Source organism: Pelophylax lessonae, assembly GCF_965119305.1.
Source record: "Pelophylax lessonae genome assembly, chromosome: 7".
NCBI lineage: Eukaryota > Metazoa > Chordata > Amphibia > Anura > Ranidae > Pelophylax > Pelophylax lessonae.
The window spans coordinates 155,574,089-155,599,446 of NC_138774.1; the positions used below are offsets into that span (position 1 = coordinate 155,574,089).

General features: G+C 45.5%; 2 protein-coding genes across 2 annotated transcripts in view; one reads left to right on the forward strand and one right to left on the reverse strand.

Moving 5' to 3' along the window:
* The window catches only part of VSIG1 (V-set and immunoglobulin domain containing 1), a gene marked incomplete at both ends in the record, with an annotated part of 159,258 nt that extends 147,726 nt beyond the window's left edge, over positions 1-11,532 (reverse strand). The window contains one exon of the mRNA XM_082264180.1: positions 11,506-11,532. Coding sequence (XP_082120306.1) covers positions 11,506-11,532 — 27 coding nt within the window. The remainder of the gene's footprint in view (positions 1-11,505) is intronic.
* Positions 11,533-17,934: 6,402 nt separating this feature from the next.
* The window catches only part of LOC309560922 (synaptotagmin-like protein 2), a 218,634-nt gene continuing 211,210 nt past the window's right edge, over positions 17,935-25,358 (forward strand). Inside the window, exon 1 of the mRNA XM_082264612.1 lies at positions 17,935-17,999. The gene's annotated coding sequence lies outside the window, so the exon portion shown is untranslated. The remainder of the gene's footprint in view (positions 18,000-25,358) is intronic.

The window sequence follows — 25,358 nt, forward strand, 5'->3', positions numbered from 1 at the left end:
TGACTTCCAGTTTATCTGAGGATTGTGTGCTTGTAGCCATGGAATACCGAGAATGATAGGGAACAGAGGAGATGGGATAATGTCCAAACATAAGTATTCTCGGTGGCCTTTATTAGAGATAGCCAGTAATGGGCAGGTTTCTTGGGTTATAGGCCCAGACTTGAGATGGGATCCGTCAGCTAGATGGATAGATAGCTGGCGGGTCTTTGCTTGCAGAGGGATTTGATGACGCTGAGCAAAGTCACTGTCCATGAAGCAGCTGCAAGCGCCGGAGTCAATAATGACTGGGACTTGGATGGTCTTTCCGAGAATCTGTAGCGAGAGAGGTAGGGTAATGTGAGTGGACAGATCCCTCCTATAAGTGTTTGCAAGGTAAGAAGGGAAAGCAAACTGAGACTTACTAGGCCGCACCGGGCAGGTCTGAAGGTAATGTCCGGCCTCCCCACAATAGAGGCATAAGTTGTTCCGGCGTCTTCGCAATCTCTCCTCAGTGGTTAGTGGAGAGCGTAAAAGTCCGAGTTGCGTGGGCTCCACACTGGAGGTTGTGGGGAAAGAGACAGGTGGACGAAAAGCCGGAGGTGACGGCACTTGAGGCAACATCCAGGTAGGTCTGGAACTTCCAGCTCTTTCCACTCTCCGTTCCCTGAGCCTGCGGTCAAGCTGGATAGTAAGACTAATAAGGTCATCAAGAGAATCAGGCGTACCCACTCTGGCAAGTTCATCCTTAAGGCCCTCTGATAGGCCGAGACGGAATTGATGCCGTAAGGCTGCATCATTCCAGCCTGTATCGGAAGCCCATCTGCGGAATTCGGCGACATAGTCCTCAGCAGGGCGGCGGCCTTGTTGTAACGTATGTAGGGTTGCTTCGGCTGTAACAGATCGCTGGGGGTCGTCATAAAGCTGCGCCATTGCTTCGAAGAATGATGAGATGGTGTTCAGGGCTATACTATTTTGTTCCAGCAGACGGTGGGCCCAGGATTGCGGCTCTCCGAGAAGTAGAGAGATCACGAACCCCACCTTGGTGGATTCAAGTGAGAAAGTCCGTGGCTGCAGGGCAAAGTATAGCTCACAAGAATTCCTGAAAGCCCGGAATTTGTGTCGGTCACCCGAAAATCGTTCTGGAGCAGGTACCCGAGGTTCTGGTGGTGGCAAAACCACTGCAGGTGTAGATAGAGCCCGTTCGGGCACGGAGGACCCAGGTGCCGGGGTAGAAGCCATGGATTGGATGCGACCCTCTAATTGGAAGTAGCCCTCTTGCAAGGATTTGACTGCTTGGGTAAGCGAAGCAAGTTGCTGGCATAATGTCTCTAGAGGTGAAGCCCCTCTCTCGGTCTCCGACATCTGGCTGAGTGGTACTATCACGTACCTGGTGGAGACCAAGCTGTAGAGGGGGCTTCTCTTGCACCTCCTGTCCAACACCCCTGATAGAGATGACAGGCGGTGTAGGACACAGAGTGGCACGAGGGCCGGTATAGCAGGTGATGTCTTGGCAGAAGACTGATGGCTGTAGATCACCGGATGAACACCTGGAACTGGAACTCGGTGATGCTGGATGAGAAGGCAGGAGCGAAGTCGGAACACAAGCCAAGGAGTTGTCAACAGCCGGACAGCACGGGTACAGGAACGTGAGGCAAAAGCGGAGTCAGGATACAGGCCGAAGTCGGTACACAGTCTGGCAGCAAGGTACAAAGGCATAAGGCAAGGCAGGGTCAAACACAGGCTGAGGTCACAGGTAGGCAGGCAGGAATCCAAGGAGAGTCAAAGGCAAGCCGGGTCAGTATAACGGGAAATCCACAAGCAGGTCAGGGCACAGGTAGACAGGAACACAAGCTGAAAGACCACTCAGCAATGTGCTACTGTCACCGCTTGGTATAAATAGGCCGTTTGGCGCCAATTGCGTGCGCACGTTGCGTACGCACGTTCGCGCCTTCGCGCATTCGCGCATGCGCATTCGCACATTCCTTCCCGTGTGCCTGGGCATGCGCACTGAGCGTCTCTTACATTACGTCATCAGCGGGCGCCCACCGTTGCTCTACATAAAGATAGCCTAGGCTATAAGAAGATTGCCAAGACCCTGAAACTGAGCTGCAGCACGGTGGCCAAGACCATACAGCAGTTTAACAGGACAGGTTCCACTCAGAACAGGCCTCGACATGGTCAACCAAAAAAGTTGAGTGCACGTGCTTAGCATCATATCCAGAGGTTGTCTTTGGGAAATAGACATATGAATGCTGTCAGCATTGCTGCAGAGGTTGAAGGGGTGGGTGGTCAGCCTGTCAGTGCTCAGACCATACGCCGCACCCTGCATCAAATTGCTCTGCATGGCTGTCGTCCCATAAGAAAGCCTCTTCTTAGGATGATGCACAAGAAAGCCGCAAACAGTTTGCTGAAGACAGGCAGACTAGGGACATGGATTACTGGAACCATATCCTGTGGTCTGATGAGACCAGGAATAAACTTAATTGGTTCAGATGGTGTCAAGCGTCTGTGATGGCAAACAGGTGAGGAGTACAAAGACAAATGTGTCTTGACTACAGTCAAGCATGGTGGTGGGAGTGTCATGGTCTGGTGCTGTTTGAACTGGGGAGTTACAGTTCATTAAGGGAACCATGAATTCCAACATGTACTGGAACATACTGAAGCAGAGCATGATCCCCTCCTTTCAGAGACTGGGCCGCAGGGCAGTATTCCAACATGATAATGACCCCAAACACACCTCCAAGACAACCACTGCCTTGCTAAAGAAGCTGAGGGTAAAGGTGATGACTGGCCAAACATGTCTCTAGACCTAAACCCTATTAAGCATCTGTGGAGCATCCTCAAATGGAAGGTGAAGGTCAAGTGCAAGGTCTCTAACATCCACAAGCTCCATGATGTCACCATGCAGGAGTGGAAGAGGACTCCAGTGGCAACCTACGAAGCTCTGGTGAACTCCATGCCCAAGAGGGTTAAGGAAGTGCTGGAAAAAAGGGTAGCCACACAAACTATTGACACTTTGGACATTTTAACTCAGGGGTGTACTCACTTTTGTTGCCAGCAGTTTAGACAATAATGGTTGTGTGTTTTTGGTTATTTTGAAGGGACAGTAAATTTACACTGTTATACAAGCTGTACACTCACTACTTTACATTGTAGCAAAGTGTCATCTCTTCAGTGTTGTCACATGAAAAGATATACCGTAATAAAATATTTACAAAAATGTGAGGGGTGTACTCACTTTTGTGACATACTGTGTGTATATACAGTATATATATATATATATATATATATATATATATATATATATATACATGCACACACACACACAGGTGTATGTGTGTGCGTGTGTATAAATATATACTGTGTGTATATTGTGTGCGTGTGTATAAATATATACTGTGTGTATATATATATATATAAATATATATACATATATATATATATATATATATATATATATATATATATATATATATTCATATTCACTCTGTATACATGGTACTTCTTCCATTCCATGTTTTGGCACAGACTTGTCCCTGCTTTTTATCATTTTACACTCTTCAGCCTTCCCTCTTTTGTCTGTCTGTGACCTCCACCTCCTACCATATTATCTTCCATAGAGCAAGGCTCTCGCAATTGTCTCTCCGTCACATCTAGCAGCACAACCTGTGCTAGCCAGATAGGAAGCAAACATTGTAACTCAGCTTTCACAGCAATTTTTCACCATATAAATCCTTCTAGAACAAGTCTCAATGCAAACCAATGACAGCAACCTGATTCCTCATCTGAGCTGAATAATGGCACAGACTTTGCCAATAAAAATGTATGTAGAGGGTAAGTGCAAAAATAGTTCAGCCAATTGCTGGAGGGAAGGTCATTCAATAAGGGAAAGTAAACATAATGAGGAAAGTGTAGCAATCTATTAGAATTATAAGAATATACAAATTTATTTAGCTTACGAAGAAATATGATTGGTTGCTGTGAGTAACCTCACATTACATACTGCTTTTAGTCAAATAAAATAAGCTTAAAGTCGGCCATATTGGGCAAAACAACCAAAGGAGCCTAAAAGATGTTTATTTTCCTTCCATGCACTTGATGTGATGGGGCCACCAGTCTACCTGAAATAACAGTGTATAGGTTGATCTGTCAGGCAAAGCTGAAACATAGATAGGCGCTGGGCACACCTCTCCCCCACATGCTGCTTCTCGGACTGCATTTTATGAGAAACATTGAATATACCTCCATCCTGATGGATAGGCATTTGACCCTACCTGATCTGACCATGGCATGACAAACCTGAGCAGGCACAAAGCTGGAGACGGTATCATGGCATATATAGTAATGGCGATATATTCAGTGCATGAGGCAGAATGACCATGTGTTACCCTATACAAAAAAGTATTGGCTATTTTCTGGGTCAAGCCGTGTTTGTGTTCCTGGCTCTTTCCTTGATGACAGATTCCCTTTAAAGAGCATATGTACTTATGAGAAACATTAAATATACCTCCATCCTGATGGATAGGCATTTGACCCTGCCTGACCTGACCGTGGCATGACAAACCTGAGCAGGCACCAAGCTGGAGATGGTATCATGGCATAAATAGTAATGACAATATGTTCAGTGCATGGGGCAGAATGACCATTATCAGGGCTGCTGTTGGAAATCACGGGCCCCGTACAGCTACCCCACCCCCCACATAAAAATGTATTTTGACAAAAATACACTAAAATGATTATTAGCAGACACAAACACAACATAAGGGAAGGAGAGGAGGGAATTAAGGGCAGGAGGGAGAGGAGGGAAAACCTCCTTTCCTCCCGATGGCTTTCAGGTGCTGTGGAGGGTGGAGGAGGGGGGACTACAGGGGATTGGTTCCAGAAGTTTTCCATCTCACTGTCCTGTCCATGATCCAATTCCCCCAGCTACATGGGCCCCCCTGCTGAACTGATGGGGCCCAGGAACTGCAAAGGCTGACATTTACAAACACTGTGGTTACCTTGGTCAGTGGAATCTGCCTTTTATTAGGATGAACCTTTTTATATATATATATATAATAAGTAATTAACACATCAACTTTTTTCTAGGTAAATATATTTCTAAAGGTGCTATTGACATGATATGATCCCATGTCACATGACAGACATCACCACATATCGGTAACAGCCCATGCACTCCATGCATACAAAGAAACCAATTATAAGGTTAAAAATTAAGTTATGTATAATAAAATGGAATGCCACAGGGAAAAAGTATTGAACACGCTAACTGAAATCTATTTAATATTTCATACAAAATCCTTTGTTGGTAATGACAGCTTCAAGACACCTCCTGTAGGGAGAAACTAGCCGCATGCATTACCCAGGTGTGATTTTGGCCCATTCTTCCACACAGTCAGTCTTCAAATCTTGAAGTTTCAGTGGGCCTCTTCATTAAACTCTGATCTTTAGTTCTTTTCATAGATTTTCTATTGGATTCAAGTCAGGTGATTGGCTGGGTCATTCTAGCAGCTTTGTTTTCTTTCTTTGAAACCAATTGAGAGTTTCCTTGGCTTTGTGTTTGGGATCATTGTCATGCTAAAATGCCCACCCTCGTTTCATCTTCATCATCATCCTGGTAGATGGCAGCAGATATTTATCAAGAATGTAAGGAAAATGGGCATATTTCATGCCCCCATTTTCCCCATGGGGTAGTTAACAGGGCAAGATAGTGTAGGTAGGAGTTAGGTATTGGCTGAGGTAGGCCTAAGTCACAGGGGTCATTTGAACTTTTGACCTGGTTCTCCTGAGCCTGTTTTCCCGCTCATTTCTGTGCCTATAGCTAGGGAGAATTTTAAACTGCGGGGTTTTCCCGCCCAAAGCTCTCCCTGTATCTGGGGAGATTTTTGGTCCTCTGCACCTTCCCACTCAAAAATTGGCCCCCCCCAAGAGCCATAAGCCGGCCGGCTCTGGTTCTGGACAGGGCTATTTAAGGGGCTCATTGCCGCCGTTTCTCTCAGTCATCGCTAAGAAGACAAAGAAGAAGACATCAGCTTTCCCCTCCCCCCCTCCCCTGGCTGTCGCGGCTAAATTTATTATTTGAGGGTCACCTTTGTTTTATGCAAAGGGGGACAATATGTTTTCTATGTTTCAAACTTTGGTGTGGATAAAGTTTTTGACGATGTGTCATTTAATAGCACCCGGATCGTGGTGATCGGGTGGCTTACAGTGTTTAATATATTGTTATATTTTAAATATTTATTTATTTATATTTTAATGCAAATAATAAATGGCCGCGGCCAATAAAAATTTTATTCCAACAAAGAAAGGTGTGGTGTCATTTATTTATTTATAGTTTTAAGATTATTTATAAATAAGGGTGATCCTGGATACTACCCCATGTCTTGGTACATCATTTTTCACTTCATCCTTCCTTCAATGATATGAAATTTGCCAGTACTGAATGTTGGAAAAACAGCCCCGTGCCATGACGTTCCCACCTCCAAACTTGTTGGTTTGGTGTTTTTGGGGTGATGACCAGTGCCATTTGACCTCCAAACATGGTGTGTATTATGACACACACACACCATACTATATTCTCCCAGTATTTCACAGGCTTTTCTAAATGTTGTGCAGCAAACTTTAAACAAGCTTCAACATGCTTTTTCTTTAGTAATGGAGTTTTGTGTGGTGAGAGTACATACAGGCCATGGCGGATGAGTGCATTGCTTATTGTTTTCTTTGAAACAATTGTACCTGCTAATTACAATTTCTGAAGCTCTCCACACGTGGTTATTGGCTCTTTGACAACTCTTCTTTTAATATGTTTCACTCCTCTGTCAAAAATCGTGCGAGGACCACCTTGTCGTGGCCGGTTTATGGTGAAATGATGTTCTTTCCACTTCTGGATTATGGTCCCAACAGTGCTCATTGAAACATTCAGAAGTTTAGAAATCCTTCTGTAACCAATTCCATCAGTATGTTTTGCAACAATAAGGTTGTGACGGTCTTGAGCGAGCTCTTGGCTTTTATCCATCATGGGATATTTCTTGTGTGACACCTTGGTAATGAGACATCTTTTTATAGGCCATCAGTTGAGACTGAACCAGTTGATAATAATTTGCACTGGAAAGGGCAGGATTGCTTTCTAATTACTGATAGATTTCAGCTGGTGTCTTGGCTTCCCATTCCTTTCCTTTTTGCACCTCCCTTTCTTCATGTGTTTAATACTTTGTCCCTGTGCCATTCCATTTGATTACACAAAACTTAATTTCTGAAGTTATTTGTTTTGGTTTCTTTGTATGTATGGATTGTATGGTTGTTACCGACATGTGGTGAAAATTTCATGTCAATCGCACCTTTAGAAATATATTTCCCTAGAAAAATTGTGATGCTTTCAATACCTTTTTTAACCACTGTAAATATATATTTTACTGCTAATGATGATGATGATCATCCTTATGTTTTAATGGTAAAGCGTACTACAGTATTAAGTCTATATTTCCACTATAAACCAGCGGTTCTGGATGTGCATATGGCTAATGAGATGTAAATGAATGGTTTGCATAGCTCTGCCCACTGTTCCTAAATAAGGAATAATCATCTTAAAGTGGATTTTAAGCCTCAAGGTTTTTTAGCTTAAAGAGGAATGCAGCGGTTTCCTCACCTGAGCCAATTTTTCAATCAGCTATTGGGTGCTGGTGCCGCTATCTCAACTAAGGTAAACCGGCAGTTCCTAATTAATTCAGTGATGTTCATGAGAGCAGTGGCTCTCTCTTCCTCACAGGGCAGATTGATAGAGCCAATTGTTTACTGACGGGACACAAAAAACATTTTACTGACAGAGCCAAATTTTACTGACAGTTCAAATTGTCAGTTTTCAGTGCAAATATCAATATTTAAGCTACAAATGTGTAGCTAGTATGATTAGCAATGTGCTTAAGGTAAAAAAAAAAAAGGCAAAAAATATATTTCTTTTTACATGAAGGTTAGGGTAATATATCCCAGCACAGAGCTCCCCTTACATCAGTCTGTAGGGTTCCCCTTTACAGTGCAAGATGGAACTCTGGAGACTCTGATGAAAAAGGGAACACTGTGTACTTTGATGTAAGGGGGACTCTGTGGACTCTGATGTGAGGGGGTCTCTGTTTACCAGAGCCCCCCCCCCCCACACACGCACACACACACAAGAGTCCACAGAGCTCCCTTTTACTTCACAGTCCACAGTGTTCCCCCTTACATCAGAGTCCGAAGGATTCCTCCTTACATCAGTCTGCAGGATTTCTCCTTATAGAGCAAGGGGGAACTCTGATGTAAAAGGCAACACTGCAAGTCATGATGTAAGGGGAAATTCTGCAAACTCTGTTGTAAAAGGAACTCTGATGTAAGGTGGTTTCTGATCACCAGAGCCCCCCCCCCTCCCCATACAACAGAGTCTACAACATTCCCCTTTACATCAGAGTTCCATCTTACATCAGGGTCTGCAACATTGCCCTTTACATCAGAGTTCCCCTTTACATCAGGACCCGCAGAGTCCCCCCTTGCTCTTGCACTGTAAGGGGGAATCCAGCATACATTGAGGAAAAGGGAAACTCTGAGGGCTATGATTTAGGTGGAATGCTGCTGGGAACTCTGATGTGGGGGAGCGGGACTCTGGTGACCACAGACCACCTTCTGCAGAGTGAATGCACTAAGGTAAGGGGGGGTTACTAAAATAATATCACTGTCCCCCCTTACATTAGTGCCCCCCCCACAGACTTTGTGTGGCCTGGCTGGAGCTGACACTGACCTGCCTCCTCTGTAAGACATCACGGGGTGCAGGGCAGTGGGGGCACTCAGGCCAGGCTTAGACATACCACAGTCCTCTGATTCTTGATCCTTAATTCAGGACTCTAATCCTATCCCCCTCCCTAGCTCCCCCTCCTAAAATTTGTAAAAAGGCACCACGACGTCTCCTGCCTGCCCACCACCCACCCAAACCAGTTAGCCCGGCCAGCTTCAGAACTGTGCATGTTCAGTTCCAACACCGGCATGTGGCTATGTTTTTTACAGTCAGTCACCATCTGTAACGGACATTTATGGACAGTGTAAAACTTAGCTGATTTTTACAGATTGTTCGTAAATTCATAGACAGTTGGAAACCGTGCTCCTCCCGCAGTACAGGTCCCCCAATAAAGCTCTCCATTCACCGCACAGCTTTCCTCCTGCAGTACACGCTTACCAAACCAGGGGAGTTTAGAATAAGGGAAGTCCTCCTTTATCTGGGTCATGTGACTGGAGCTGGGGAAGTGCAGCCTCCCCCACTCTGAACTGATAGGTGGCAGGAGCAGCTCCTGCTTCAGGTGTCCAGCACAGCAGCTAATCCTCTGGAGGGGGGGGGGGGTTGGGTGTTGGACCCCTTTATTCCCCCCATATCCATAACCCTGCCATCGTCAATTAAAATATTGAATGATGCAACACATACTGTATTGACTGAAAATGCAACCTATCAGAAGCAATCGATTGAAAATAATAATTGATCTGTGACATGACCAGTTGTCTGGCAACCAGGAATGGGCCAGGCACCCACCTGTTCGGTTCGCAACCAGAACATCTCGAATGGGGAAAAAGTTCTAGCGAACATGCAAACGATAATAAAGTCTATGGGACATGAACATGAAAAATCGAAAGTCCTCTAATTTTAAAGGCTTATATTCAAGTTATTGCCATAAAAAGTGTATGGGGACCAGGGTACTGCCCTGGGGGACATGTATCAATGCAAAAAAAATTTTTTTTTAAAACAATCGTTTTTACAGGAGCAGTGATTTTAATGATGCTTAAAGCGAAACAATACAAATGAAAAATTCCTTCAGATATTGTGCCTGAGGGGTCCCCTTAATGTGCCTGTAAAGTGGCGCATCTGTATGATGTATGGAGCCTGCTGCACCAATACTGACATTTAAAAATGTAATTTAAACTTGCTCACGTCTGTAATGTTTTGAGGGGTCCCAGAAATACAGATAGAAATAATGAAAAAAAAAATGGCGTAGCCCCCCCCCCCCCAGTCAATACCGGACCCTTCCAGTCTGGTATGGATTTTAAGGGAAACCCCATGCCCTAATTTTAAAAAAAATGGCGTGGGCCCCCCCCCAAAGGTCAGGAAAGAGGGGGGACGAGCGAGCGCTCCCCCTCCTGAACCATACCAGGCCACATGCCCTCAACATGGGGGGGTGGGAGCTCTGCCCCCACCCGAAAGCACCTTGTCCCCATGTTGACGGGGACAAGGGCCTCTTCCCGACAACCCTGGGCTGTGGTTGTCGGGGTCTGCGGGTGGGGGGCTTATCGGAATCTGGAAGCCCACCCTATGTGATTGGGTATCGGGTACATTGTACCCGTACCCATTTACCAAAAAAGTGTAAAAAAGTGAAAACCACAGGAAACCGTTTTTAACAAGTCCTTTTTAAAAAAGAAAAAAATTGTCCCTCGATATAAAGCCATCCTCAATCACAACACCCGCAGGACCCGAAAAATAGAAAAAATTAAAAAGGCTTTGCTTCCTAAGAGGCTACCTGATGTATGTCCGATCTTCAGCTTTGACAGTTCTTTTATAGGCAAGGGGCGGGGCCACCTGGCTACATCACCCGGTGGCACTGTCCCCTTCTGACGTCATGTGCCGTCAGAAAGGGCGGTGCCACTGGGTGAAGTAGCTGGGTGGCCCCGCCCCTTGCCTATAAAAGAACTTTCCTGGTGCCTCCATGGCAGCATACATATGGTGGTTGCTCCGCCCTCAACCAACCCACAGGACCTCCTTAACTCTATAAAAGTAAGAACTGCCCCCCCCCTACGCCATTCTTTTTTCTGTCCTCAAGCCTGCAGGGTCACGATCAGCCCTTACTGCACCTTCACATGGTGTTACCATTACAGGGTCATGCTCCCCTGTAGGATGGAGTCCCAGGTCTTAGGCTGCTAAAGGCGCCAACAAGGCTGGGAGCCTGTTTTTCTGTGGATCTTTTTCCAGGTAAGGAGTCTAGTTCAGACATGCTCCTCCCGGGAACCCCCCCCCCTCTGGTTTGGGGGCTGCCCCGGTAACATTGATGCTTCCTGCATTAAATTTAGCCTGTCCTACTTACAGTCTGTCCTCATGTGGGCGCTGGGGTGCAGGATTGCTAGTAAGCCCCTCTGGAGCCCCTGGGGCGCTTCGCGCCTGCCACTTAACCTCTGTTTTACTGTTCTGGGGGCGGGCGATGGCGCCGCCCTATGACATCACCTGCACATGCCCAGTAGGCAGATGAAGCCATCGGCGGCCATCTTGGTACTCCCATTGGAGTACATGTATTTATATGGCCAGCCTCTCTCATTCTGAGGGCAGATGTCAGAAGCATAACATCTCCCTTGCTGCTGAGGAGAAGCTTTCAAGTCTGCCTGTGCTGCTGCCTCCCGATGGAAGCCAGAGGTATTGCAGCTTCTTTTTCTTTTTCTCTCCTCTTCTTGGAAATATATATTTATTTATAATAAAAAAGGGGACTATTAGGTTGGGACCTTTCCATTTACTTTTTCTTTTCTTCTTACCCTTTGTGTCTCTCTTATCCCAGCCATCTCCCGTAGTCCAGTGGCACAAAAAGATCCTCAACATTCCGCTAGGTAAGGGCTGCACCATTCAGGTAAGTTTAAAAAAATTTAAAAAAGAGCATCGGGCGTATAAAACATCAAAATTTCCTATGTTTCATTGCAGCCCGCAACGCCGATCATCCTGCAGGGACTCACCGGCGAGGAGGTCCAGAGGCCACAGCCGCTCAAGACATGACCAATATCACTCGTCTACCCCTCGCACATCACACAAGTCTCGCAGATCACCCCATCGATCTGACAGACAACGCAGTTCCATCCGGCCTGGGGACAAAGCATGCTGGGTCTGTGGCGGACAAGCTCTGCCGGGAAAACTGGTCTGCGAAACATGCTTTTTAGAAGCCACGGGGGATCGGGAAAAAGAAAAGCAAGAGTCCATTGATACAATGAAGAAGCTGATTAAGGACTCAATTCGAGAACTGAACTTGTCCCAGGAGTTGATGGCCCCGACCACAAGTGGGGGATCCCTTGAGACTCCAGTCCAGTTGGCAGGTTCCGGCTCCAGCTCAGAAGACGAAGGGGACACAGCGGAGGAGAATGTGTCTACCTTTGGTTTTGGGTTGATCAGCCCCTTCGTGGTAGCGGTCAAGAACGCAATTGAATGGGAAGAGTCACCTGAGCCCCCTGCCAAGTCCAGGAAATACTTTCCCCACCTCAAGAAAAAACCTCCTACCTTCCCACTTATGGAGGAGATAAGGGATCTGGTGACAGATGAATGGCGGAAGGTGGATAGGAGACCGATCGCCTTTAACCGCTTTAGTAAATTATACCCTCTGGCGGATTCTGATGCCCAACTATTTGATGGCATGCCGTCAGTGGACGCATCAGTCATGAGATTTGCCAGGAACACAACTTTACCCTTAGAAGACGCAGTCTCCTTTAGAGATGTCTTAGATCGAAGAATCGATGCTGATCTAAAGAAGGCGTATCAGGCGGCCGGGGGGGCTTGCAGGCCGGCAGTGGCTTTAACCTCAGTATCCAGAGCAGCGCGTGCTTGGACTGACAATATAGAATCGACCCTCAAGCAAGGCTTAGACACAGACCAGATTGTGAAGGCTCTGGATGAGTTAAAATTGGCATCAGATTTCGTGGCAGAAGCGGCCATTGACACTCTGAAATGTTCCGCCAGAGCCATGCTATATTCAGTCACGGCAAGAAGAGCACTTTGGCTAAAACCATGGGCCGCTGATCCCTCCTCCAAGCAGACGTGGTGCCGCATACCCTACGATGGGAAAGCCCTATTTGGCGAAAAGCTGGATACAGCCATTACCAGAGTCACAGGGGGCAAGAGCGGTCTGATTCCTCAGGACAGGAATAAAAGGAAGAAATTTGCAGCGAGGGTGGTTTTCCAGCAAAAAGCCAGAGAAGCCAGAACATACCGTCCAGGGAGAGAATACAGAAGAGGTTGGAAGGGCTCCCAGGCTACCTTCCTGAAGATGGGGAAACAGAAGGCTGCTACCTCGACACAGGAAGGCCAGAAGTCTTTTTGATATCCTTTGATAGAGCGGTTTATGAAGGCAGTACTAAGGTTAAGACCACCTAGGAAAACATTGTACCCGAAGTGGGATTTACCCTTGGTGCTGGATACTCTAGCAGCACCGCCATTTGCTCCTACTGAGGACTGTTCTATGGAGTATGTTACTCTTAAAGCAGTTTTCCTCGTAGCTGTCACTTCAGGCCGTAGGGTTTCTGAAATTCAAGCCTTGGGTGCTCAAGATCCATATATTACGATCTTCCAAGATAGGGTCGTCCTACGACCAATCCATCAATTCATACCTAAAGTGCCAACTACCTACCACTTTAATCAGGAATGGGTTCTCCCAACCTTTGAGGAAGATCCAGCTACATCAAAGTTGCATGAACTGGACGTTGCAAGAACTCTAGGTCGGTACATTGATTTAACGCAATCTTTTCATAGGGAGCAACGCCTATTTATCATTCCAAACGGAGGTAGAAAGGGCTTGGCAGCATCAAAAAGAACTATCGCAAGCTGGATCGTACGTCTGATTCAAAGGGCTTATCGGGCTAGCGGGCTTCCAGTGCCTAAAGCAATCAATGCTCACTCTACGCGGGGGATAGCCTCTTCTTGGGCAGCTCTAGCACATGTCTCTCCAGAAACAATTTGTCGTGCAGCCAGTTGGTCCTCATTTAATACCTTCATGGTCCATTATAGCCTGGATCCAGCTGCTCTAACTTCCCGTGATTTTGGGAAGAAAGCGCTGCAATTGGCGGTTTTGTGAATCCTAATAAACTATATTTCTGTGCAGTATCCCTCCCTATGAGCGAGTTATTTACCATATGTATGCTGCCATGGAGGCACCAGGAAAACGGAAAATTTAATACTCACCTTTCCGTAATTTTCCTTTCCTGGTGCCTATCCATGGCAGCATACGCCCTCCCTTTACGTAATCTGCATTTTTGAGTCTAGTTACAAGAATGGCGTAGGGGGGGGCAGTTCTTACTTTTATAGAGTTAAGGAGGTCCTGTGGGTTGGTTGAGGGCGGAGCAACCACCATATGAATGCTGCCATGGATAGGCACCAGGAAAGGAAAATTACGGAAAGGTGAGTATTCAATTTTCCGTTATCAAAGCTGAAGATCAGGCATGCGGCGGGTGCCTCTTAAGAGGCAACAAATTTTAAATTTTTTCTTTTTTGTTCGGGTTTGGCGGGCGTTGTGATTGACGATGGATTGATGGATTTACACCAAGGGACACTCTTTTTCTTTTTCTTCTTCTTTTTAATAAAGGACTTGTCAAAAACAGTTTCCTGTGGTTTTTACTTTTTTACACTTTTTTTGTGAATGAGTTATCCAAGCAAGGCTGCATGCTTGGATAAGGGTCTGTTTTTTTTTTTTTTTGCGTGGAGTTCCTCTTAAAATCTATACCAGACCCAAAGGGCCTGGTATAGATTTTGGAGAGGGACCCCATTCTGTCATAGGGTTTCCCTTAACCACTTAAATACAGGGCACTTTCACCCCCTTCCTGCCCAGACCAATTTTCAGCTTTCCGTACTCATTGGCGTCTATGGGAAATCTTAGTCAGCTTGACATCGCACTGCTCCCTGTCTAACATTGGCTTTTATGGGAAATCTTGGTCAGCTTGACATGGCACTGCTCATGAACCATACAGTAAGTGACGGGGACACCGAACATGGGGAGCAGTGAGAGGGGACCCAGGACTACAACATATCCATACATTTTAAAAGTGGGGCATTTCCATATACTACACTGACTGCACTAAACTTACTAAACTCACTATCCACTAACTACATGCCTAATCTCTATTGTCACACACTATACACGGCTGCTATGTAAGCACTTTTGGCCAATCATGGCTCTCACAGTATATTGTGCTGTGATTGGCCAAAGCATACAGATCAGGTGCATGCTTTGGCCAATCATCAGCAATCAATGCATTGCAACAGCGCAGTGCATTATGGGGCGCTCATCAGCGGGCGAACTTCCTGCCAAGCGCCCCATTTGTTTGTGTGTTCTGCAAACACTCGAACAGCTGATGTTCGAGTGGAACACAGAGCCCATCCCTACTGGCTACCTGCAGACAGGGCTGCTGTTAAAAATCATGGGGCCCCAAACAGCCTACCTTTTGGGGCCCCTTTGACCCGCCCTTGACCCCACTCTTGGCCTCTCTCCTGTCCCGGCTTTGAACATGTAATAGAATGAGACATGACAGGTCCTCTATAAGGAGAGATCTGGGATCTATTAGACCCCAAATCTCTCCTCTAGCTTTAACCACTTAAGCCCCGGAGGATTTGGCTGCTAACGACCAGGGGGTATTTTGCGATTCGGCACTGCATGACTTTAACGGACAATTGCGTGGTCGTGCGACGCTGTACCTAAAGGAATTTGACGTCCTTTTTTTCCCACACACAGAGCTTTCTTTTGGTGGTATTTGATCACCTGTGCGCTTTTTACTTTTTGCGCTAAAAACAAAAAAAGAGCGTAAATTTTGCAAAAATAACAATATTTTTCACATTTTTTTATATGAAATTCCCCAAAAAAAATGTAAAAATCTAAATTTTTTAACATTTTCGGCCAATTTGTTTTATGCTACATATGTTTGGTAAAAAAAAAACGCAAAAAGCGTATTTTTATTGGTTTGCGCAAAAGTTATCGCGTTTACTAACAAAGGGAAAGATTTTTGTCATTTTTGTTGTTTTTTTTTTAACGCGTAATGGCGGCGATCTGCGATTTTTTTTGCGGTACTGCGACATTGTGGCGGACAGATCGGACCCTTGACTGACATTTTTGACACTTTTGGGGTTACCAGTGACATTTCTACAGTAATCAGTGCTATACATATGCACTGTTACTGTAAAAATACACTGGTAGTGATGGGGTCAACTTTATTTGAGAGGGAGGGGCTGTGTGTGTCCCTAGGGGCGTGATTCTTACTGTGATTGGCTGTGGCTTGAGGTGTAAGGACACTGATCAACGGTTTTACATAGTAGAACCGTATGATCAGTGTTTTTACACCGAGGAGAATGACAGGCAGCTTGTTTACACAAGCCGCCTGACTTTCTCCCTCTCCCCCGACGTTCGCCGAGTGACCGGCGGACATCGGGTCCCCCGGTCACACGCGCGGGGTTGCCCGTGACCGCGCGGGAGCGGGGGCGCGCCTCCGTGGGCGCGCGCTCGCTCCCCAGACCCTCCCAGGCTAGTGACGTTAATTAACGTCACTCTGCCTGGCCGGGGGCTGACCTCCGCAGTAAATTTACTTGCGGCGGTCGGCAAGCGGTTAAAAGCATCATATTGAGATTTCTGCTCCTACAAGGCTTTGGAAAGATCGGTTTGTTATTTTGCAGAAATGAAGTGTAGAGGTGCCCTGACCCCCCTGTTAAGCTGATAGGGCCGGGCCCGGTACAACAGGACTGGCTGTACTGCCTTATCAGCGGCCCTGCCTGCAGACATCCGTGTTTCCCCAAAAATAAGACCGGGTCCTATATTCATTATGGCTAAAAAAAAACACGCTAGGGCTTATTTTTCGGGGATGTCTTATTCATTTACAGTATGTATAATAATCTACATTTACTCAAATACAGTCAGGTCATCTTCTTCTGGGGAAAAAAATAAATATCCTGATCCTTTAACCTCCTTAGCGGTAATCCCGAGCGTGACTCGGGGTTGGTTTTTCATATCAGGAGCGGTAACCCCGAGTCACGCTCGGGGTGGATTGCAGAGAGCGCAGCGGTGTTCTCTTACCTTATCCTGGCGATCCAGCGATGATCTCTCATTGCTGTGACCGCCAGCCGAGAGTCCCGCCGCTCCTCCGTCGGTCTCCGTCGCTCTGATCACTTCCTAGTTCCGTTCCCTGCAGCAGCAATGCTGCATGGGAGCGGAACTAGGGAGGGAAATTCAAAAAAAACAAAACGTTGCACAAAACACATTTTATATTATATATATATATATATACATATATATATATATATATATATATATATATATATATATATATATATGTGTGTATATATATATATATATATGCATGCATATATATATATATATATATATATGCATGTATATATATATATATGTGCATATATATATATATATATATATATATATATATACACCGGTATATATATATATGCATATATATATATATATATATATATATATGTATGCATATATATATATATATGTATATATATATATATATGCACACACACATATATCTATATATAATATATAATGCATGAATTATAATATAATCAATAATATAATTTTATTATATATATTATATATTAAATAATAAAATAATATTATTGATTCGATTATAATTCACATGTTGATGTGTTTCAAATTTATCACATTTGGGATGTCTACTAGACTCTTGTTTTGGTCAGGTTTAAGTCAGTAATTTCTAAGAATTGTAGGCCTATAATACATAACGCCAAATTTCCATGAAAAAAATTGTACCGCTTTTGGTACATAATTCCTGACATAATCATACCGCCAGGGAGGTTAAAGCAGGAAAGATAGCACAGTGCTTGTGCTGTGCCATTTACCCGTCTCTATGGTATAACAAACCTGGAATAAAACAAGAAAATGTTTTTAAAAAGGTCCTGTGTGCCCTGTCTTCTCTCCCCCTCAGCTCAGGAGTCAGCATTATGACCTTCTGTAACCCAAAACCTTGGTTAAAGTAATTGTAAATATATACTACACTCTCTGTATATTGTTTATAATCAGAGCCAGTGCTATGCCTCGCAGTGCTTCCTACACACCTACCATCATTGATCAGAGCAGTCCTGACTTCCCGTTCCTGGGATCCTGCTGTAATCCGGTGTCCGGGTTTTCCTAGCTCACACTCCAGCTCCGTGACTCCAGTCCGGGTGGGGCTGTCAGACAGAGAGAGCGCAGATCCAGAGTCAGTCCGGAGCGGCGGAGCTCATCCCGCACGCACCTGTCACCTGGACACAGGTAAGTCCCTTCCGCCCGCACACCCTGTGTTCTCATAACGCCCGCATACACCGAGCGCACTCCTATACTAATCCTCATTGGGAATGACTTGTCACTATTCGGTGCTGTGTCACCTGGACTGGGAGACTCCTGTGCCATCCACTCTGGGGATGGATGGATGGATGGCTGTAGGACACATGGAAAGTCCATTGAGCTCCTCCAGGAAGAGTGTGGAGCACGTTATAATGGGCAGTTGCAGGGGCCCCACACTCCAGGGGCCACAGGGGGGAATGCTAAAAAAAAGTTCTGCACTTTATTTCTATTCATCCGGTTTTTATTCAGAACAATGTCAGCCGTCCTATTTATCTGAGTTAATGTTCCCCAAATGTGATATCCAGTGAGTGATCCTTTCATTGGTGACGACTTGACATCGACTGGTTTACTAATTAGAAAGTAAACAAACAAGCGAGACCTTGGAGGGTTGCAAAAAGGGGATGCTCAAATCTGATTGGTCTAGATTTGAAAGTGCTTTATTGATAAAGTGTTACAAAAATTCATCTGGTACACTATTTACTAATTGACCACTTCCCTTACCCTTTGGAGTCACAAACAGATGCCGCTGTCTCTCCAATAGTCATGAGTTTAGATGTGTTTGGACTAGAATCTGAACCCCCATGTGTGATCCCGCTAAGAAGCCATCACTTGTATGAGCCAATCATCTATGGCACACAATCTTCCCTGCCGCACAGCTGCAGGTATACAAGGGGCCATGTGTGTATATATGGGTGCAGTATGCCCCGGCTGCAGAGGGTTGGATTGTACAAGTGACCGCTTCCTGGCAGGTTTGCACATGTGCATTCAGATCCAGTAGGGGTAAGCTCAGGTATTCTTGATCATGAGTCCAAACTGTTCTGCACTATCCCGCCAGGAAGCTGTCATTGCACACAGCCAGTCATAAGTGTCAGAGATTTTCCGCACTCTGTATCAGCACATATACATACAGCTGCAGGGTGATGCATGCCTCCACTACCTGTGACAGCTTCCTGGTGGGATAGTTCAGGCAGGTTGGACCCATGTCCAAACCCACCTGAGCTCATCCCTTCTCGCCCACAAGAGAGCTATTCTTTCATAATAAATGAAAAGCCATTTATTTGCCATGTCCCATTGGAAATTTCCCTTTGCTTTCTATCCCATAGCGAGGACAGGAAGTGAGAATAATCACTCCCGACGTGAAGAAATCCCTGGTTCTCACAAGAACTAATGTTCCCATCCAGGGGCATATCTACTGTGAGCTGAATTTTTCAGGGAGGGGGTGGCACCACCCCCAGGCAGAAAGGGCACAATGGCTCTGTTCCCATGATCACAGTCTAGAGTACTACATGAAGCACAATGATAAATATGAACAATAAAGCACAGAGTACAGTGATCAGTGCAAAGTTCAATGAGTGATCACAGCAATCAGAGTTCAATGAGTGATCGGAGGGCCCCAGTGTGAAGATCAGTGTCCGGGATCGATGTGGTCCGACTTATTCTTTTTCCCCGGCAGGGAGTTCTTCCTGGAGAAGGAACATGGGAGGTGTCAGTGGGATTGCGGCACACAACTGAGGTTCCCCATCCTGATCCTGGCGCTCCCAATGTGATCAGAGCTCTGCTCCTGATGTGATCTGATAAAATCACATTGGGAGAGCCCGGAGCAGGATGGGGAATCCCAGCGTTGTGCCGCAACCTGAAAAATTCTGTCCCCAGTGTTCCATACACCCCTTGCATATCCTTCAGAGACTCTTGAGGAAGAAGGGGTGGGACAAATTTAGATGGGGGAGAAGCCCGATTTTAGTCTTGCCTAGAGCAACACAAAACAAAAACACACCACTGTCCCCATCATCAGATTCGCCTCTATTCCTGTTCTAGTGAATTTTCACTTTGCAAAGGAAGTTTCACTGGGCTTAGTGAAGAAGGCAAGTCTATGCTGACTTCAGTTATCCAATGGTGTGCTAGCATCAAGTCTTACTTTTTTGTTTTTTGTCTTGCACACGATTGAGTGTGTTTTTGCAAAGTGAATTTTTCATCACATTCACTAGGGTAAGAGAAAGTTCCCTTGTGAAGTGATAATTCACTTTGTAGTGAACATGCTCTGCTCCTGTAGTTAATTGGCCCAGGTATGTACAGTACTTGGAGACGTTGTTTCCATATCTGCCTCTATCATATGACTTGTTTGCAAAAAGTATACCATGCATAACATCCGATTCAAAATATAAACACTCTTTACAGAAAGTTTTTACAAACATGTTAGAAGCAAAACACAAATGTCTGTGTTCACTGCCTTACATATTGGAATAAATTCAAATCAACTGGCTAGGGCCACTGTACACTTTCTACCACTGTAAGGGTGTCTTTGCTCCTCCTGTTTGGCAGTGAAGGAGTTACTAACACAAGCTGCGTGGATTCCGGAAGTGGAAGAATTGCATTGTGTTGGTGAATACACCTGTCACACGTGTACAGGCAATGACAGCTCACCTGCACACTCTATAGGACAGAGCTGATTGGCTTGCTGCTCACTGCATTGGTACTTCTAACCGGGACAATAAACTGAACCATGTATTTCTCATTTATCTTTCAGTTCTAATATGGTTATGATCACCTGGCTTGACTTACCCTTGGACAGTATAGGATCTTGTGTGATCTGAGCCCAGGAGGTGGCATCATGTAGGCAATGACATTCTGTATTATTCTAGTAAGCTGTAGGCACATAAAAATGCTGATTCACCATAGTGAGACTGAAGTAGGTTATAAAGAATGGAGCTGGTCTCACTAGAGTTTGTTTGCACATTGTCTCCCGTCCTGTCTGTGTTTCCTAAATCTCACATGTGACAGGTCAGAAAGGTTCCAGCTCTATTCTTTATTCTGTGCGATGGTACATTTCCTAAAGTCCTGTTCATCTCTACATGGAGAATGGACCCCTCTGTGTAGGGATATAAATTAGTATTGGATGCACTGAAAGAAAATCTCTGATGATGCTAATACCGTAGCAGTGCTGCTTTTATCTCTAAATGTAAACTACTCCTCATATTAGTGGATCCTGCTAGTCATGTATACTGCAAAGTGCCAGCCATAGGTGTGCGCACAGGGTGTGCCAGGTGTGCCCAGGCACACCCTAATTACCCTGTGCAGCACCGATTCCCCCCTACTGCCCTGGCTCCCCTCCCCCTTACCCCCCCCCAGCTCTTCTGGCTTCCCTCCTCTCCTCTCCAGCCAGCTGTTGCTTTGTGATGTTTTAGGGTGAATGGGGAAAGGGGCCAGTAAATATATAATTTGCCAGCCTTTCTGAATGAACATTGTGAGTGATCGGTATAGTGTGTTTAAGCTTTGGTGTGCACACCCTAATGCATTAGGCTGCGCACACCTATGGTGCCAGCAGATGCTCTATATCACATGACCAGAGAGGAAGTAGCTCCAGTTTGTGGTGGGTATCCACCTTGACAAAAGTCCTGTACAGTTGGCCCCATGCTCACTGGGTGTTTAGCCCCAGCGCATGAGGCTCTGGCATTTAGGTGTGGGCAGAAGGCATAGGTGCACCATCTAGCCTTGTTGCTGGAAGCCTGCAAGAGTAGTCTGCATTCTGGGCATTTGTTCCTGGGTGCATACTTCCCCAAATTTTAGTAGCATTCGGTGTACCATCCAACTGCAGCAACTTTAACTTCTCATAGAGTTTGACGGGCTACCGGCAGCGGAGTTGAATAGTGCGCCTGTTCCTCCCTTTCCCACCTAAAAACTGGAACTTCATGCACCAGGGCTACATGCCCAATGCCCATCAGGACTTAGGGAAAGGGTAGCCAATCCACTGAAGAGTGACACCTGGAAGTGACTCCCTACAGTCTGCTGCAGAACCCCCTTAAATGGAATGCCAGCCCCTACAGCCTCTTTCCGTGCATGCTAACCATCCATAGTGCCCCCTACTGTGCCTCCCAGACTGCTAAAAACTTCTCCAGCCCCTTATAGAAGTCCCTACCCACCACAGTGTCACTGAACCCTTGCAGAGCTGCCCTCTGGCTTGCTGCAGAGTCCCCCAGCCCCCTCCAGGACCCACTTCGGCTCACTGGTGCAAAAAGCATTCTTCCTAATTCTGAGCACCAGCTGCCCAGTTGTTCTCTCTGTAGGCAGGCCCCAGGCATGACTAAATCACCCAAATGCACTCAACTTTGGACCACCTAACACCCTGGCCATAGTCTACAACCCCCGCAGAACTGGCACACATGGAGTACCCTGAACACTCACTATACTCCTGGTCACCTGTAGCAATGACACTCCTTTGACTGGGGACACTTCTGGCAGCTGGCCCAACATATTCATGTGGTTACAGGATAGAACACCTACTCCCCTATCCACTACCATTCCCTAGAGCCGACCAGGTTTGCACAGAGGTGGTGCACCAGGATCCTATCTCCCGAAGTGTGTTCTTTGTGGGATGAGATGCACCGTCTCACTTTGCTTAACCGGGTGCTATCCCTCTTTACAGCAGCAGAGGTACCCAGGATCCACTCCATACACTGGAAGCAGCCACAAGCTTGGTCCAACTCTTGTTTATTGAAGTAGGTCTCAGTACAGTTCAAAAAAGACATACATCTTATCATTACCCTTCTCTGGGGTAGCACAGAAAGAATTAAATCCTTTTTCTCTCTCTTTCTTTTAGCCACCCCCAAGCTAAGCTCTACAAAGTCTACACCAATCTTATATAAGGTCCTGCCATGACGAAAATTTAATAATTTCCTTTCCTATGAGGATTTTAAGAGGGAACTTTATTTAGCTGATTGCTGCCCAGCCACAGTACATAGACTCCTACCACCATGACCACTTCAAAATAATTGAAGTGGTCATGGTTGTTGGAATGTTCCTTTAGTACCTATCAGAAGTAAACAAAGTACACACGGGTCGAATGCTGGGCAACATCAGCTGGTTCATTAAAAACTGGCTGCCATTGGGCCGGTGCGTATGGCAGCCGGTCCGACAGAAGCCGGCCATTCGGCATGCGTGAAAATAAACTGGCTCCTAACTTTTTTTAGCAGGCTCCTAGATTTCAAGCAAATTTGTCAAGCCCTGGTTTAAAACAATCAGGCTATCATAACTCGGAGCACAAAAATGTGGGCTAAAGCGGTAGCAAACTGCCACTACAATTAAAATAAAGTGCGCCCCATGCAGGGTTAAGTCATACTGTACTAGTATGCACCGCATACTAGCACATTATGACACACTTATCTGTAAAGTAGATCTCTCCCGTCTCTGGTGCTCAAGCATTACAATTGGTTGCTAGACCCAAGCAATTTCTGGCACATGAGAGGGGGTCACGTGTTGCCCCGTATTTGTAAGCATGGGGTTTTTTCACTGGCTGAGGAGGGCTGTCAAGGTGGAGTATCTAGGGTTGAGGAGGGGCCTCGTTACACGCACTCACTTTGCTTTGCAAATGACAGTGTCTCTTTAAAGGAAATCTAAACTGGGAGAATATGGAAGCAGCCATTGCTGACCTTCCATAGTGAAAATGCTAATTGTCTGACTCTTATGCTAATCCATTGGCTTTAGTAACATGCGGCAATTACCTGAAATAAATTTGCAGATCAGTGTTCTGACTTACCCCTAAGCTTCTAATAAGCATACTAGTTGTAGGTCAGTGTTCCAAAGTACTGAAGCTGGAGACAGATAACTAGTGTTTTTAAAGGATGTTGCAGTGACAAAATCCATCTTTTTCTTTCCAAAGGTTTGCTTTATAGCAAAACTGCCATGGGAGAAGTATAGTGGTTGCCATTGCTGTCTACTCCTGAAAATAGGGCTTCCTGGCCGTTTTTTCATTTGGGGAAATAGCACAGCTTGAGCGTGCCCAGGCAAGAGATTGCCATTTACATGAATACGGCTGAATACAGTCATTCGCTTGTATTGGACGTTGTCCGTGGCACCTGCAGATCCCTGGGTGTGGGAAAGCACAGGGAATTTACAATTTGGGACTTTGAAGCTATTACATGTCAGTGTGCTTGAGGACTTAATGCCAGTTATAGATTGGATCATATGGTTTCTAATTTTATTTTTTTTTTGTTACAGTCTCTGTAACTACTAGCTTGTGCTGTGATAGTTTGGCTGACAAATACTCGGACATATAACACCATACCACATTTTCTTATCATCTTTTTGAGAAAGAGCTTTCTTTTAGTAGCATTTATTAACCACTGAAGTTTTCTTTTTTTTTTTTGCTAGATTAAAAAAAAAAAGGCCAAAGTGTTTGGGAAAAAAAATGTTTTCTTTATTAAAAAAAAAACAAAAAAAAAACAGTTTTCTTTATTTTCGGTCATAAAAACATATCAAATAAAATTTCCAGGACAGTACAGATCTTGCTTTTTGCCACAATTTTTTGGAAATGTAAGAAACACGCGGGGGTTGAGGTAGTTTAAAGATAAATTCTTCCTTACCAACATGTAAAGTGTTACACCTGTATTTAGTATGTGTAACATGTTGCTAATCCCCAGCCCCTTTACCCTCAGAGCCCCTTTTACTATGACCATGGTCTGGGGTTCTTCTCCCCTTTAGCATCTGTCACATTTAAAATCGTGATCTGTGAATGAAAAAAAGCTATAAGTCCCATGTGCCATAACAGCAGACAGTGTTGTAGTTCTTAGTGGACTATGACCAGCACCCTTGTAGTCCATTGACACTTCCTGCAGCTCACTAACTGGCTGCCCATAATGCAGGGTTGACAAAAGGGTGCTTTTTTCCTGCCCATAAATGTCAGTAGACCGGAAATAAGTGCCCATAAATTTTCTGGCATGTGCAGTTGCAGAGCTGGCCTACTAGTACATTGCTAAGCTCCCCCTAAATCAGTTGGTGGAGTGGGTCTGGGAGGATGCCTGTGATGTCGGGGTGCTTGCCACCTTTTTCTAGTAGTTTTGAAGAAGATAGGAGGGGAGGAGGACCAACAGCCTGCCTGAGCCCTAGCCAGCCTGCAGTGCCCTACAGTCCGCATGCTAGAGCTTGCCCACAGTGCCCCACAGCCTGCATACATGGAATCAATAACAATGTAAGGGGGAAGTGCGACTGGGGACCCTAAGGTTAGGATGGCACTGATCTAAGGGGGAACTCTGCAAACTCTAGTGTAAGAGGAACTCTAATGTAAGGGGAGCTTTGTCGCCAGAACACCTCTTTACATCAGCGTTGCCGACGTTTCCTGTTAAATCAGGGTTCCTAGAGCCCCCTTTATATCAGTTGCCAGCGCTCTCCCTTAAATCAGGGTTCCCAGAGCCCCCTTTACAATAAAGTTCCCCCATACATCAGAGTCCACAGAGGTATAGAGTATAAAGGGTACCCCTGAGGAATCTGATCTAATGGGGAACTCTGATGTAAGGG